We start from the raw sequence: 16820 nt of genomic DNA, 5'->3' as shown, positions 1-16820 counted from the left end.
GAATTGAACATGATAATTGATAGGCAGTCAATGGAGTGACTGCAGAATGGGAGTAATGTGCATGCTCTGCCTAGCTCCTGATAATAGCCGAGCTGTGGTGTTCTGCATCAACTGGAGGCTCTGAGTTGATTTTGAGGGGAGACCGATGTAGAGTGCATTACAGTAGTCTAGTCTCGGTGTGGATCCAGGTGGCCAGATTGGCTGTGTCAAGGAAGGGGGCCATCTTTAGGGCTAGACTGAGTCTGTAGAAGGCATTTTTTTGCAGTGGCATTAACTTGCTTTTCTAACAGCAATATTTGATCCAGTATAACCCATAAGCTCTTAACTGAGTCTGTAAAGGTCAGCTGAACCCTATTAAAAGTGGAGAGCACAATGCCTTTCAATATCTCCAGCTTCCCAACCAGCATCCCTTCTGTCTTGTTTGGGTTCAGTTTTAAATTTGTTTGTTTTCAGGCATTTGACCACAGCTGTCAGGCAACAACACAAGACCTCTACTGCATCAGCAGGGGATTTATATTGTAAGATATAGAGCTGGGTGTTATCCATATATCGTTGACATCTATGTCTGTAACTATGAACAATTCCTCCTAAAGGCTTTATATAGAGTTTGAATAACACGACGGATAAGCTTGTACCCTGTGGAACCCCAAAAGATAATTTCCACACTGAAGTTAGCTGGTCTCCAATGGCAACCCCTTGAGTCTATTCCATGAAGAAAACAGGGTTGCACTTACCTGTAACTGTTATTCATCAAGTTGTCTTCTGTTCAGGCACACATTGGGACTACGCATGTACAAGCCAGCCATGGACAAGATTTCCAGAGCTTTCTAGAAGACCAGGGCCCCCCCTCCTCTTACCCCCATATCTACCAGCTCCCATCTGTATTGAAATAGTCGATTCTTCATACATCCTGCTCCTGGTAGAGCTTGCCCCTAGAATCACTGAGGGCCAAGCTACAAGTGACAAATGACACTTGAACGGCAAGTGGATTGAGTGGAGTGCAAGTGAACAGGGAGAAATACACTTGCCGTTCAAGTGTCATTCGTCACTTGTAGCTTGGCCCTTAGACACCTCACAAACACCCCCATTCAATATGCTTGTATTCACTGAGAAACCAAACAGCAGGCAAGGACTACAGGAAAGATTGTTTTGATGATTTACATTGTCCAACAGGTGTAGTTTAGGGGATTTTTGGAACTGTGGATTTATCTTTAAAACTATCATTATGGTTTTAACAAACATAAGATTTCTGTAAATGTGAATGGATCAATGAATATTTGGCTAGTATCCTGTGCTTGGCAGGTCTGCCCCTGACCGTTGGAGAGTTAGAGACAAACAATATTCTCTCCTGCCCTTGCTAGCAAATAACACTTTAATTAAATAACAAAAAAAAACCCTAAGCTGCCTTTTTATACCAGGACTTATTGCAGTTTTCTCTTCTCCAGTGCTGGAAACTTGGTCCAATGATTCTCTACAGCTGATTTTAAAGAATATAAGACCTCTGAAGAACAGCTTGGGGTTGGCAGTGTCTGATTATGCTCTGTGTCAGCCTGTGACTTAGGCTTTTATTTTTTGTCATCTCAGTCTGATAATTAAGCCAGTAACTCTTCTCTGGGATTGGCTAAATTGATATCAGTAAAATATTTTCATTTCTCAGCCAAAAAGTTTGCACAAAATGTGATTGAAAAACAGAAATCAGCCTTTATTCGCTGGGGCATCATGGCTGATTGGGACAACAGCTACTACACATTTGATAGGAGGTATGAAGCAAAACAGCTGAATGTTTTTCATCAAATGTATGATAAGGTAGGTTAACATTTGGTACTATAACAGAATCTTAGCTTTCAGAAAAGCATTCGGTTTTGATGAATTCAACCATTTTTTCCCTTCTTCCTTCAGGGTTATATTTATCAGGACTATAAGCCAGTGTTTTGGTCACCTTCAACAAAGTAAGTCACAATCTTGCTTTTTGTCCTCAGATATAATTTGGGAAGGGGCAGGAGCAGGACAGACACTATAGTGAGGCGGTGACCTTGGGTGGCAGATTTTGATGGTGGTAGCTGTCACCTTGTTACCTGATCATAGATCCAGAGTAGTTAGCCGTGTTAGTCGGTAGTCACAAAATAGTAAAGAGTCTGGTAGCACCTTTATGACTAACCAACTTTATAGTAGCATAAGCTTTCAAGACCCACAGTTCTCTTCGTCAGATGCATGGCCATCTGCCTTGCATCTTTTTACTGCCTTGTTACCTATGCTAGAGCAGCTAACACTTCTCTCTTCCTCATTCCCCCCAGATGTCTTTAAGCACAGTCCTTGCAAGACGCATTGTAAGAGTTTGTGAAATCTTGTTGGGTATGCAAGTCTGCTATTTTTTTTAAAAAAGATGGCTGTATGAATGAGGCGAGAAGGGATGTTAACAGCGGTAGGCGAAGGCAGGGGGGAGAGCCTCTGGCATGCTCCTGGTCAGGCCACTGCTGGGAGGAAGATATTTGTTCTGGTGTATTATGTGCTTGTTCTTTATCCAGTACAGCCCTGGCTGAAGCTGAGCTTGAATACAATCAGCAGCATATTAGCCGATCTGTTTATGTGAGATTTCCCTTGTTGAAACCGCCACCCAAACTGGCTTCTCTGATAGGTATGCATTGTGTTCCCCGTTCTTTGTGTGTGTGTGTATATGTTTTGGTTCTTCAAATATATGTGCTAATGGAATGTATTTACATCTCTAGATGGAACACAGGCCATAAGTTTGATAGTCTGGACCACACAACCCTGGACTATTCCAGCCAATCAAGCTGTCTGTTACATGCCAAATTCAGAGTATGTAATTGCTTTTTTTTATTTATTTATGGTACTGGAACAACTTGAAATCCATTTGTGCTTTTGCAGTGACATAGTGCAAATATTAGTGCTGAACTAGTCATGTGTGCTGCCTGATCTACTCTGTTGATCCAGAAACAACTATCAGTGTTTACATCCCGGGAAATGTGTGTTTCAGATATTTAAATACACAATACTCTGCAGCAGATCCAAAAATTAGACTTGAACATATTTTCTTTCCCATAAGTACTTCATTTTTTTGTATCTCACTGAATGCAGTGATACAATACATTTTGTCTGTCATCTTCCGTTGGAACATTTTTGCTGTCTTCTTAAATGTAAAAAAACATACCAAAGTTGATAGTAAATTAATTGTGTCATTCCCATTGAATAAAATGCTTATAGTAATATAAAAACACTGTATATGATTGTAGCTACAGATACACCACATGTGCACATTGATGGTTCCCTTTCAGTTCTACCACTAGCTCTGCTGCCAGATTTCCCGCCCAGCTTTTTCAACTCTCCTCTGTGCCCATGAATTTAAAATATGGTTTGTAGTTTAACACTGCTACTAATAGAGAAAACAAAAGGGAAACATCACTTTGTTAGCTTTGCTTAATGTCTAGCAATTTTAAGTATATAATGCTTAAGCAAAAGGATGCAGATAATGCAAATATTAGTAGAACTGAAGGGCACCCAATGTATTGTAACTAGCATTATTTCCCCATCTTAAAATGGAGTGGGTAGGTTTACTACTAGAATTCAAAGAAAATTGGGAAAATTCATGGAAGGCAGCTAAAATTTGTTCTCTCTAAATTATTACATATATCCTATTACTTTGTCTCCATATACCAAATCAAGCTTAAGTTTTCCACTTTTGGCAATTGGAGACAGATCTGGTTAACTTTCACTCTGACCATTTAGGCTTATCAAAGATTTCATGAGTGGTTGGCAGACTTACCAAGGTGCGTAGGCAAGCTAGAATAATTCAGTGCTGTGCATAATTCTTAAAAATAATCCGCACAAAATAGGCCTTTCTTTCTGACTGCAATTGCTATGACAAATTCTATGAAAATGAAATGAAGTGGAATTGGTGCTTCCAAATTCTGTGTGACAGAAAGCACCTTGTCAGCACTATTGTCACCTGTGAATTGTCATGGGATGAGGAAGGTCTATGTTCATTTGAGTCATCTGTAGAATATCTTCATGCTCTTTTATATGGTATTGTACAATATTAATTTATATATGTGCATAAAATGGTAGGTATTCCATCGTGAAATGCACAGATACTGGGGAGCATTTTATTGTGGCTGCGGACAGAGTTCAGTCTACAGCTGCCATTTTGGATACAGAATTTGATGTGATTTCAACATGTAAAGGTAAATCTTAATACTTTGATTTAAGAAATGTTTATTTAAAAACACTGATATAGTGGATTGTTATTTGCTGACTGAGTACTGTTTGCTTTCTGATACCTTACTTGAATGCAGTTTGTTGAACAGTAATTAATCTCAAATGATAAATCTAGTTACTCTACTTTAGGATTTGCCTTTGAGATAATCCTTGGATGTCTTTTTCAGTGGTGCTGTTTACATTGGTTTTTAAGGATAGAAACTTACTGAATAGTTTTTAAAATTTGTAGATAAAATTTTGTTCTGCCAGATCCCCAAAACAGGTCCCAGTAAAGCTCAAAACAGGTTAAACCACAATACAAAAATATATACTAGTAAATTTGAGTTGAAACCCTCAGATTACAAAATGTAAAAGGTCAGTATCAGCAACAAACATTACAAATTAAAGGTGTGCTGAAAGAGGAGAATCTTCAGTCGCTGTCCATAAGAGGTATTTCGAAGACTACTTAAACTAAATACCCTAAGTAACTTAGCAGGTTTCTCTGCTTACTGAACCAGATGTTACCTTGCAAAAGTCAAGCTGCAAAATTCCAAACAGAACAGAATACCAAAAGCCAGCTCTCCATCTGAAGGCTAGTCCAATAACAAGATGGCCAAGGGCCAGCATCGTTTCTGATTGCTGGTCCAAGAAGAAAGAACCACCCTAGAAACTCCAGTTTTTATCCCATATTGGCTAGCAACATGGTCAGACTCTAGGGGCCAGTCAAGGCCTTTCTAAGACACATGGGCATGGCTCTCTGCAGCTGAGCTACGCACACTTATCAGAGCAATTATCCCCAACTTGGGCTCTGATAACTTAATGAGATGGAATAGTGCTTCTATGATTTCACTGACACCTGTGTTCTGCAAAACCTATCCAGGCTTCTCTCTCTGAGAATTGCTTTACATTGAGTTTCTCCAAGTTTCCCTGAACCCTCTTTTAGGCTTAAACAGGCAAAATTGTCTTAGCCTAAGTCTGACCAAGAAGCAAGCTTGGTTCTTGACAAGATGATCAGGCTGTACCACATTTATTTGAACATGAAATCTCTGGGGCTGGCAACCTAACCTTTAATGAAGTGGTCTGTGGAATACCTTGCTCAAATAGTTATTCTGACAAAGAGTTTTATTTACTTATTTTACTCTCAGTTTTTCACTGTGGTTTAGGCCCAGTTCTCATTCATTCTTCTCAGAGTAAAGCCCTCTTAATGTGGAAAATACTCACCTTTGCCCCTTGTGACACATCAGATTGATACAGAGTAATTGCCTCATGATGACTTGAGCTTTTCAGATAGTAATATGGATATTGGACCTCAGTCACAACATTTTTTAAACTATTGTTACGCTGTTCTAAATCTGTTTTCTTGAACTTTGAGCAAAAGTGATTTCATGTAATATCCTCAGCTATAGTTAACTGAATATATAATTTTTAAGGTAAACTTTCTATTGAAGAATGCTTTCAGTAGATGCGTTCTTCTTTTTATCAGTTTCCTGATTAGACTTGTGGGTAATTAAGAGTTAAATGGGACAAGATTTGAATGGAATGAAAAACAAAGGAGAGGAGAACTGTGTATGGCTCCTTGGGGAAGGGTGGGATGAAAATGCGATGGCCAGATTCTGTGCTTCTATAATGGATACCTGGGCTGGGAAAAAAATCAGGTAATAATAATAACAACAACAACATTTGATTTATACACTGCCCTTCAGGATGACTGAACACCCTCTCAGAGCAGTTTTACAAAGTATGTTGTTATTGTCACCACAACAACAAACACCCTGTGAGGTGGGTGGGGCTGAGAGATCCTAGAAGCTGTGACTGACCCAAGGTCACTCAGCTGGTTTCAAGCAGAGGAGCGGGGAATCAAACACGGCTGTCCAGATTAGAGTCCTGCTGCTCTTAACCACTACAGTGATGTTGAAAACTGTGGACGGGGGTGGGGGCAGTAGTCAATACAGACAGGCCACAATCTTACTTTAAAAAGTGACCAGAGTTGATTTCTGGTCACGTCAAATTTGATTCTTATGTTTCTGCTTCTGTTTGTTTGTATTCAGGTGTAGATTTGGAAAGTGGTACATGTTCACATCCTACAATTCCTGGAAAACAGTCCCCCCTTTTGCCTGCAAATCATGTGACCATGTCAAAAGGAACAGGATTAGTTCATACAGCCCCAGCTCATGGTATGGAAGATTACAGTGTAGCTTCTCACCACCAACTTCCCATGGTACTGTGGTTTTGCTTGCTTGGTTTTTTAATCTGTTTTTCTTTTTCAAAAATTCTTGATGTCAGACATTTACAGATGGAGCAAGAAAGAGTAGAAGCTCTTGATGTCATTTTTGTAGTCTCCCTGGGAGCGGCTAATATCTCTTTAAAATTGTGTATATCCACTAATTATTCTGGGTTGGATCATGTCTGGGGAAGGACTGACCTACCCTTTCCCCTACCATTTCCCCAAAAGAAGGCCATCTCGCCCTGGCTGCAGTTATAGCCATGGAGGGAGGGGGGAAGAGAAGAGCTATTTGAACCCATGTCCCAATCCAAAATTTCTTCTCCCCCTTACATCATCACATGAGGTTTGGTCCTGGAATTCTGTTCAGAAGATTGTCCAGACAAAGAAGGCCCTTCTGAGGCACTCGTGCACCAAGACAGCAGAATGGGTCTGTCCTGAAAACTGTTCAATCAAGTGTTGTGAATCCTCAAGTAAATACAGTTTGTCTTCGGAGAAACTCCTCCTGCGAATCGTTTTACCATTTCTATAGTCAACTGTCCACAAATTCTTGATACTGCTCTTCCTCCAGCAGTAATCTCTTTAGGCTGGAGAAAAATTGCAGGCTTTGTTCAGTGAAGTAGTAGGAGACATGCCAGAATTTTGAGATGCACTCTATGGAGTCATTATTATTAGCTGCAGCAGCAGCAGCAGCAGCTGAGGGCTTGCAGAGAAGGGGAAATCTCATTTCTCCCTTGTCAACATTGCCTCTGCCCTTCAGCTGGGGAGGAGGGGGAGGAACAAGTGTGGGGAAACCAAATCTGAGGTGGCTTCAGCTTCCCCTGTTCCTGGTTGCTGTTCCTGCCTGCTGTTCTTGCCATGTTTTTGAACTCTTGTTTTGAGTTGCTAAGAACTGGGAGTTCTTAGCTATTAAATACGTAGACAAATGTTTCTGTAGTACTTTCAGATGTGCAAAGCATGCTGTGTAAATTGCCTTATAATAAATCCTATAAGTAGGTCAGTGTTCTTCCCCGTATTGCAGAATGGGGGCTGAAGTAAGAGAGAGTAGTGCTGGAAAGTGGCATCAAGTCATAGCTGACTTATGGTGACCCTTGCTGGGGTTTTCAAGGCAAAAGACTAACAGAGGTGGTTTGTGATTGCCTGCTTTGCATAGCAGACCTCATCTTTCTTGGTGGTCTCCCATCCAATTACTAACCAAGGCCAACCCTGCTTAGTTTCTGAGATCTGACAAGATTGGGCTTGCCTGGGCTATCCAGGTCAGGATAGCTCAAATAAGATCACCTAGTGAGTTCTTTACAGAAGTAGAATTTGAACCAGGCACTAATTCTGCCTTTTAATTTAGGGGTCTTTGATCACATTCTTTAAAAGCATATCTGAGAAAACATTCTCAACTTTTAAATATAACCTCAATTAACTTTCTTCTAGGATTGTCTTGTGGATGAAGGTGGACATTTCACAGAAGCAGCTGGTTCAGAGCTTCAGAACAAAGCTGTTCTTGAAGAAGGAAATGAAACTGGTCAGTATTGTGATTTCTCTTTGAAAGTAAAGTAGGACTTAACAGAATTAATCTCTACTTGTGCTAGGCTGTAGCATTTAAAATCCACATGATGTTTTTGCTATCTTCCACAGTCATTCAGATGCTTCAAGCAGCCAAGAATTTATTAAAAGAAGAAAAATACACACACAGCTACCCATATGACTGGAGGACTAAAAAACCGGTGATTATTCGAGCCAGCAAGCAGTGGTTCATTAATACAGCAAACCTCAAGGCTGCTGCTCAGGTACAAGACAGTCTTTCTGAACCTTTCATTCATGCTAAATTATCAAATGTAATTTTCTCTATTCAAAATGTTTCCATATACTTATGAATGCCAGTAGATCATCTCCAGAAGAGATCCTGATGCAGAATATGTAAAGGCAATAGGTTCTAAGGCATTTCTGCATATTCAAATGACGGTAAAGGTTTTGTGGATTTCCCGCTCAAGAGGAAGCACCCCTCCCATCCTATGCTTTTTGCTGACATGGGGGCTGAAACAAGTGAAGAGATAAGAAACAACTATTCTGCGAGTTGGCAGATCTAGGATTCACCCCCGCCCCCGCAATGTCCAGTCCCCTGGCAGCTTGAAATTTGTGAAAGCTGCTGTTTGCTTGGGTGTTCAAAAGGCAATTTAGAAGCTCCTAGAACAGCTTTCTAGATGTACTGGTGCAGCTCAAAAGGTACATATTTGTATCATGGAATGCTGGGCTTGAGTTTTACTGCACCCACAGCATTTATAAATGTGAATTGAACTAAATCCTTTGAACAAAAGTCTCATAGTTCCCAAATGCTGTTGTAGAATTTGTTTTTGCAAAACTGTTGTGGGAAGTCTTTTTGCCTCTCTTGGACATGTGAACTCCAAGGGTTTTTTCCTTGATGTTTTACAGGAGGCACTAAAGAAAGTCAAATGTGTCCCAGCTTCAGGAATGAACAGAATGCTAGAAATGCTGGACAGAAGAACGTATTGGTGTATATCCAGACAGAGGTGCTGGGGAGTTCCCATTCCAGTTTTTTACCATAAGACAACAGGCGAATCCTTGATCAACAGGTAGGTATTTTATGGACTTTTGTTTATTTCAAAATGTAATTTGGTTTTGAAATATGGCAATGTTTTTTTACATAGGACAATTGACAAAGGGAGTCCTTCAAAGCTCCAACGTATTTTGGCTTTGGCTGTTGTTGACCTGATAGGTGTATTGTGGAAACTGTGCAGGCAGTACCATTTCCATGCTTGTACTATCTACTTGACCATGTGCATAAGAATTCACTTGGGGGTGCTGCAGCCAAAGCAACAATGTGTTGTGTCCAAGTCGTTATCTTTCAAGACCTAGGTTGGAGGAAGCATGTCCTTTTTATTTTTATTTTTGAGTCTGTGCATGATGGGACATATGTAAACTGCTGTTCTAGGTATTGAAGCAAAGGGGAAAACTCTTATGGTTGGCACGCTTATTGAAGTTCCTGTATGCACAGGACTGGGGTTTTTATGCAAATAAGCCTTCATGTTGTGATTAAGAAGGGAACCCCAAGCAAATAATAGTTCTTATTTTATATAACTAAGTGCCTATTATTATAATGGACAGGGTATTTGTGAATTTCAAGAATGTATGCAGATACATATTGTAGTCCCACTACAGAACATTTGTTGAAGATGGCAGGTTGGTCTCTCCAGTGTCGGAGGTGAAGGCCAGGTCAGAAGCAGCATGGACAGGTCTTTATTTTTCTCCACAGAAGTGAGTGCTTACCATTCACTTGTATGGCAGAGTAGACTTGAGGACAATAGTGGGGCACAGAATATTCCTGATGACCCCAGTTGTTGAGAATGAACCCCATTCAGTTTGAGTAGCTCAATCCCTTTGTACTATTTCTTGCTTATGTTATGTTAGGTTGTGCGGAGTATGGCAAAGAGAAGAAAGAGTCATAGACCATCATTGGATAAGAGAGACTGCCTCAAGCAGTCAGGAGCCAGCTCTGCCAGAGGGTGCCTGAGCAGATGGCCTGCTTGTCTGCTGCTGCATAGGAAGGCTTCGTGGCTCTGTGGGAGGGATGGGGAGAAGAAGGGTCCCACCAAGCATGGGAGCAGTCACCATGATGTTCACGATAGATTCCTCTGGGTGGGGAACAGGGCAGAGCAGTACGCTTGAGTGTCCAGCACATTTAACCTGTAACTCCCTATGACATTCCCTCCTCCTCTTTATCCTTAAAGAACAGAAATGTCCCCTGAGGCATTTTTAAAATTCAAAAATAACTATTTTATTTATTTTAAAAGGGAAAGGTCAGGTGAAATTAGGGGTTGAAAATTTCTTAGGTAATTCAGCATAGAAATCTCTGGGATAAAATCAGTACATACACTTTTTAGTTCTTATGCTCTTCATAGACACTTAAATTCTTATGTTGAAAGGTTTTTATTCCCATGTTTTCCCCAAAACACTCTAATACACTTTCTTTTAGGAGTCTCTTTCTCTTTTGGGTTTAAGAATGCTGGAGCCCACTTTCTGGTACCCCAAACCCCTTCTCTTCAAACACTAGTGCTTTCCTTCAGTTTTTTTACTGAATCTTAAGGTCTCCAAAAGGCAGTTTCCACCCACATCCAACCAGGGATCTCTCCACTGTCCAGAGCTATCTCCCTGTTTAACTGGGTAGGGAAAGTCTCCTCTTCTTAGAAGATCTATCCCCTTTCTTTGGCCCAAATGGAAGTCTTCACCTACTTCCCAAACTTCCTTGCCAATTTTGCCCAGTTCTTCAGTTAAGTGTTAAACTGCTTTCAGTTAGGACTCTGTCTCCCAACTGTTCACACTCGATTCCTCGGAGCTTGGGCTGAAAACAGACCCTCCTCTTTCCAGCTCATGCTGCACAATCAGATTCCTTGGAGTAGCCTGTCACTCAAAGTTCTCTGTGCCTGTGAGGATTAACAATCCTTCAGCGGTTTGTACAGCACTTCTAGGCTTTTAAAAAGTGCAATTTGTGACAGCCCATTCCCCAGGAGTGCTGGATAACAAAGCTTTTACTTTTATTATTTAGAAATCTAGACTTCTTGTACTGTCCCCTGACGTGACTGTAGTTGCAGCCTCTTTTGTAATTGAGACTTCATACATTAGCAGTACCTGCAGCTGGCCAGTTCCTCCTACTCATCATTGTGTGATTTGTTCTGTGGCAGATGAGGTTGTAATAAACCTACACTATATACCAAGCATGCAATTTTCATCACCTGGGGGAGTTCCACATAGACATTGTTTGAGGTCCCGTCCCACATCTTTGCAGGATAATTGAAGGCCCGCTCCAGTGAGAGTGGGGTGAATGCCAGAGGGCAAGACTTGCAATGTTGTTCCTCTCCCTGTATTCAGAGGAGTGTGGCAGTGTTCATGCAAGTCTTTGCAGCTTGTTGCAGATGGGCAGACAGTTGCACCACGTAACCCCCTCTCTTCTAAGTGCGTGATTTGCTCTGGAAGCTGTCTGTGCTTTTGTTGCTGAATTAACAGAAGAGGAATAGTGATGGAAGAAAAGAATGAATGAAGGGCGTGACTGTTGGAACTGCAGAGAGACCAGTGTGGTAGGAAAATAAGAAAAATTGGAGGAAGGACATGATGGATGGGTTCAGAGAGACCTGTGTCGTGCAGAAAAGGAAATGGGAAAATAAGCAGAGAATCCTGCAGGATGAGGAAAGAAAGGAGGAAATAGCATGAGATATGGAAATCTAGAGGCTTCTGAGTTAGGAAATAGAAAATAACAATCAAGATCCCCCTGCAAGTCTTTGCTGGTCATCTCAATCCCTCCCCCCCCCATTCTTGCCTTTCCCTGGCAGCTGTCCCAGCCTCATCCCTTTTTCTGCTTCCTTCTCCAGCCACCAGCCAACTTATCTTTATCTGCCCCTCATCTTCAGTTTTCCCTCTTTACCTCACCCTGGCAGCCTCTACCTGGGACAACTATATCCCTGTGGTGCAGTGCAGTAAAGGGGAAAAGGTGTGCTGCAGAAAGTGGTCCTTAGAGGATGTGGAGGGGGGAAGATTAGCAGGAAATGGATCAGAAAGAAAACATGGTCCAAATATAATACGTGACTTTCCTCAGTTATGGCCCTTTTGCATTAATAAAAAGTTTTGGTAGGTTTTATATGCATGTGATAATGACTGTCTTAATATGATTGCACTATCTTTTACACAATGGCTACAGAAAAGGAAGACATGGGACAGAATACTCACTCTGATCCACCTATGGTTTCTGCCATGGTTTAAAAAAAAACAAAGACCCTGCTGCTTCATGAGTGTGGGAGAGTTTTAGGCACACCTTCTTGAAACAAAGATGAAAAAAGCCAAAGTCAGGGAGGGAGGGATATGTGGGATAAACTATTGGTGACAGTTTGGGGAGAAAAGCTGGCTCTTAGACAAGAAATGCCAGAGGAATCCCCTGGGTGAATATGGAGAAGAATACTGTTTATAGATAAAAATGGGGGTGTGCTTTATGTGATTATTATTACTCTAAACTTTGCAACGCTGGGAAGTCCAACCTTTGAATTCCAGATGGACAGTCTAGTTGTGATCATTCGTTAGTTGGGGGGAAGACACAGGAGAGCTTGCTCCAGTGTAGCCCAGTCCTAACCTTCTTGGTTACTGCCTTCCTTATTCAAAATCTAACACTGTGGTATCTCACACTGGGCAGAGTTAAACATGTTCATCACAAGAAGTTGGACAGAGGCTAGATGGAGTGCAGTCAGAAAGGTACTAACTTTAAGTTACAAATGGGGGGCCCGCAAGAAGTTGCGGGGCATCTAATTTTCCCCTTCCCCACCATGACCTCTTTCCCTTCTCTGCCCCCCATAGCCTCTTCCCGTTTTCCTGCTTCCTTGTCTCCTTCCTACCCACCTTTGTCTGCCCCCCTGTATTCACCTTTCTCCCTGTCACCCAGCCAGCTTCTCCTCTATGGCCCAGTGGCATGGTGCTACTGAGCCGGACCCAATTGCATGGTGGGGAACCTGCAAGGACTTCTGTGAGGGACTTCACTTTTCTTTATATTCCCTACCCTCACTATTTCCTCTTTCCCTCCCCCTGTCAGCTTCTAAATGCTCATCTTTCCCCTATGTCCTTCTCTCCTTCAAACCCTCTAAACAACTTACCTTTTGGCTGCCCACCATCTTCATCTATATTTATTAATTCATTTCATTTATATACTGCCTTTTTCCACAATGGGGACCCAGAGTGGCTTACGTCATTCTCCATATTATCCTCACAACAACCCTGAGAGGTAGGTTAGGCTGACTGAATCACCCAGTGAGTTTCCACAGCAGAGTGGTGATTTGAACTTGGGTCTCCAAGATCCTACTCTGAAACTCGTAACCACTACACTACACTGACTTTTGTTGGGGGTGGGGTGGGCATGCTGTTGAACAAACAGCCAGGCCTGGGTGAATCATACATATCCAGTGGTATCAAGTCACCTGGTGGTTGCTGGAGGGCCTGGCCCCAATGTGTCCTCCCTCAAAGGCCAAAACAGCCCTGGAAGGGGCCCTGCCCCCTCCCCCCACCTTTTACAGACAGAAACCAAGCCTGGAATGTCTGCTAAACTGTTACGGTTGCCTAGCAACAGCCACTGAGGGCATCTGGTTAAAGCTACAGGTGCTCCTTTAATCATTTTGGAGGTTTTTTTAAAAAAAACCCAATGTATTTTTTTTTAGATTTCAGATTTTTCTGCAATCCTGGAGCATTTTCAAGGTGTATATGAAGATTTGTCTTACCCATTCTTGGCTCCAGTCTCTGTATTTATATATCTGCAGATCAGGGCCACTGGGCTATTAGTATATAAAGATGGTGGAGTTGTGAAAATAAAAGACTTCTAACATCTGCTTTCAAAAAGAATGAGTAAACTTGTGAATTGTTGTATCTGAGAGGACCCACTACGACTTATATAAGTATGAAAATGTCCACTGGACTGCAGGTGTCAGAGACCTTGTTAATTATTCCTTAACTGCAGCGAAGACTAATCATGTTCCTTGTAAGGCTCAGTTGCTAACAAAGTTTCAAGATATATCTTTGTGGAAAAACTGACTCATGAACAATCAGAAATTTTAGGAAATGGCAATCCAGCAGCGTTTATAGGTGTTTGGTTCCAGTTTATAGATAAACCAGATTTGCATACTGCAAAGCCATCAGCATTTGTTTTATGTTTGTTCTAAAATTGTCAGTAACTAATAAGGTTGACTTAAGTTTGTTTCCATTTTCCTTTGTTTAAAAACTTTTATGACTGTACATGGATTCATATTTTTTGTGGATTTGATTTTCTTTTACTGAGCAAGGTTTTTTCTTATGCTTTGCTTGGATCTGTTTAGCATGAGTGGACAAAAAGAAACAAGCCAGGCAAGAAAGAACAGAACAGTCTGCATCATGGGGAAGGGACTTTTTTATGGCTCCCCCCTTTGATTGGGAAGAAGGGAGTTAGAAGTTAATAGTTACTAAAAGGAAAGGAGCCAGAGCCAAGCCTGCAGAAGTCATTTTCTCTAGTGTTTGGTGACATCAAGTGGCCAAACAACTTTAAAATATTGGTCCTTCCCTTCCCATCAAAGAGTATGAAGCATGCTTCATCCATGAAATATAAGTATTCTTGTGGATTTTTTAATTTTGCTAATTTGCTTATGTGAACAATCAGTGTTCTGATTTGATACACCTTATAATCATTGTCCTCCAGATGACAACCTAGACGTTTGCACTAGGTGCAAATGGATGTGTTCTTTAGAGCAGTGGTAAGCAAAAGGTAGATTGCAGTCCATTGCTAGACAGATTTCCGGTGAACCACCTAGTGCTTGCCAGGATTCTTGCAAAGTATGCAGTTCTACGTGACCTTGTTCTGATGAGCAAAACACTCCAGCTTGAGAGTGCATGCTTGAGATCACTGAAGGAAGATTGGTTCATATGCCCTTGATGGTTAAGAGAATATACTTTGTATGCACTTTCCCTTAGTAAATTAAAAGCACTTCTATGAATCTTGTGTATCTGACAAAGGGAGCTTGACTCTCGGAAGCTTATACCTTGGAAATCTTGATGGTCTTTAAGATGCTAGACTTGAATCTTGCTCTTCTACTGCAGACCAATCTACCTGGAAATGTAAATCTTGGGTATTCTAGTAGCAAAAAAGAACATACTTCAGAAAACTGAAGTCTTCCCACCTCTGTTTTAAGAACCCCTAACCACAGATAATACTGATGATCATTTGACATGTAGAACTTCTTCATGGGGACAAGCAAATCTTGATATGCCTAGGTTGGATGTAACTCGGGAAGCAGATTGTAGGATCATGAATGCCCTCCCCTCTGCCTTCCCTTCCCATGCAGATTCCACCACTGCTGCCACTTCATATGATAACTCTACTTAAAATGAACATGACTATGCACTGCATCTCGTATGTGATAGCCAGATTTGAGTCCAGTGGCAAGTTTGAGACCAATAAGATTTTCAGGATATGAACTTGGGAGAGTCAGAGCTTCCATCATCAGATACAGGGAGGAGTGGAGATCCCTGAGCCTTTATATTTCAATCAGGAATAGGTAAGGTGAAGCAAAGAAGGGAGTCAGGATGTAAAGGTACAATACAGCTTGATTTCAGCCATCATCATATGTGATCACTCTCAGTAGTCCTCTGTAACACCAAATCTGCAGTACAGAGGAGTTAAGGACTCGGTAGCTTAGTGGTAGAGCAGATGCTTCATGTGCAGAGGGTCTCAGATTTAACTGGACATGCTGAGAAATAAAGTGTTAGGACTAGGAAAGACCTCTGTTCTGGGATCTTGGAGGACCTGTGGCAGTCAGAGTAGAAGGCAGTGAGCTGGATGGACTAACCAGTGATTTGTCTCAGTGTAAGACAACTTCACATAGACCAAGGGCATGAGCATGTACAGTCCCATGGCTGAATCCCTTAAGGTTTTCTTGTGTGCTTGGACTGAGCTTTGCAAACAGCTGATACGATAATAGAAAATATATTATAGAAGGGATTAGTTCTCTATTTTAGTCTGTGACATCAGAAAGGCACATGTTCTAGATAACTTTATACTTTATTTACTTCCTTTTTATGCTGCTTATAAATATGTATTTCACATTTTCCAAGAAGTGACTATCTGTAGTCTTTGTGGAATCAAATATTTTTAGTCATATTATCTCTCAAATTCATATGATCAAAGGTGAAAGCAAAATAAACCTTTCTGAGACTGTTTAAAATTCTTTCCCCAACATTAGACACTGATGTGAAAGAAGGAGAATGCTCTGAAGGGCCAACTTGAGTTTCTTTTGAAAATACTTGTTTTCGTTATTTTATACATGGAAAAGAATAATATTCACTGTTTTACAAAAGTGTTTGCCAACAAGAAACAACAAAAAAGTACTTTAATATTTCTTTCTGAAAATATAATTTATATATGAAATCACCACAGTTTCTTAAGCCCAAATACAGACTCAAAAAGGTCACAGTTCTGTTGCAACCTTAGGCAAGGGGCAGTTTATGTGACAGTATTTTAAGTAAATCAGAAGCTTTATTTTTTAAATTAAAATATTAATAAATTATTGTAGACTGTACATGGATGCAGGAGGGGATGCAAAATAAGTTTGAGGAGGGCTTTAAATATCTTTAAATGATTCGTTTCCTTCAGTCTGAACTACTTTGCATACCAGTTCATTTTTTCCCAACGTATCTTCCATGGAACTTGCTGAGTGGTGAAAGTATGCAGTGTATTGGCCTACAGAAATGACAGGCAGACTTAGAAAGCACAGTCTGTCAAATCATAGGTCATTACCCTGGACCTCGGGTTTGGACAGAAACATTGATCGATCCTGCTGGTTTTTTCCACTGAACACACTTTTTTCTTGCTTGCATAATACAA

The 16820-nt window shown here is 41.0% G+C and overlaps 1 protein-coding gene across 1 annotated transcript in view; it reads left to right on the top strand.

The window, feature by feature from the left end:
• The window catches only part of IARS2 (isoleucyl-tRNA synthetase 2, mitochondrial), a 50518-nt gene that overhangs the window by 7821 nt on the left and 25877 nt on the right, over positions 1–16820 (top strand). The window contains exons 4-12 of the mRNA XM_054980684.1: positions 1658–1806; positions 1900–1949; positions 2526–2635; positions 2727–2817; positions 4084–4199; positions 6261–6430; positions 7859–7949; positions 8063–8214; positions 8858–9018. Coding sequence (XP_054836659.1) covers positions 1658–1806; positions 1900–1949; positions 2526–2635; positions 2727–2817; positions 4084–4199; positions 6261–6430; positions 7859–7949; positions 8063–8214; positions 8858–9018 — 1090 coding nt within the window. The remainder of the gene's footprint in view (positions 1–1657; positions 1807–1899; positions 1950–2525; positions 2636–2726; positions 2818–4083; positions 4200–6260; positions 6431–7858; positions 7950–8062; positions 8215–8857; positions 9019–16820) is intronic.

This window comes from Eublepharis macularius, chromosome 1, assembly GCF_028583425.1.
Source record: "Eublepharis macularius isolate TG4126 chromosome 1, MPM_Emac_v1.0, whole genome shotgun sequence".
Lineage (NCBI taxonomy): Eukaryota > Metazoa > Chordata > Lepidosauria > Squamata > Eublepharidae > Eublepharis > Eublepharis macularius.
This window is presented reverse-complemented; position numbering and strand designations above follow the sequence as displayed.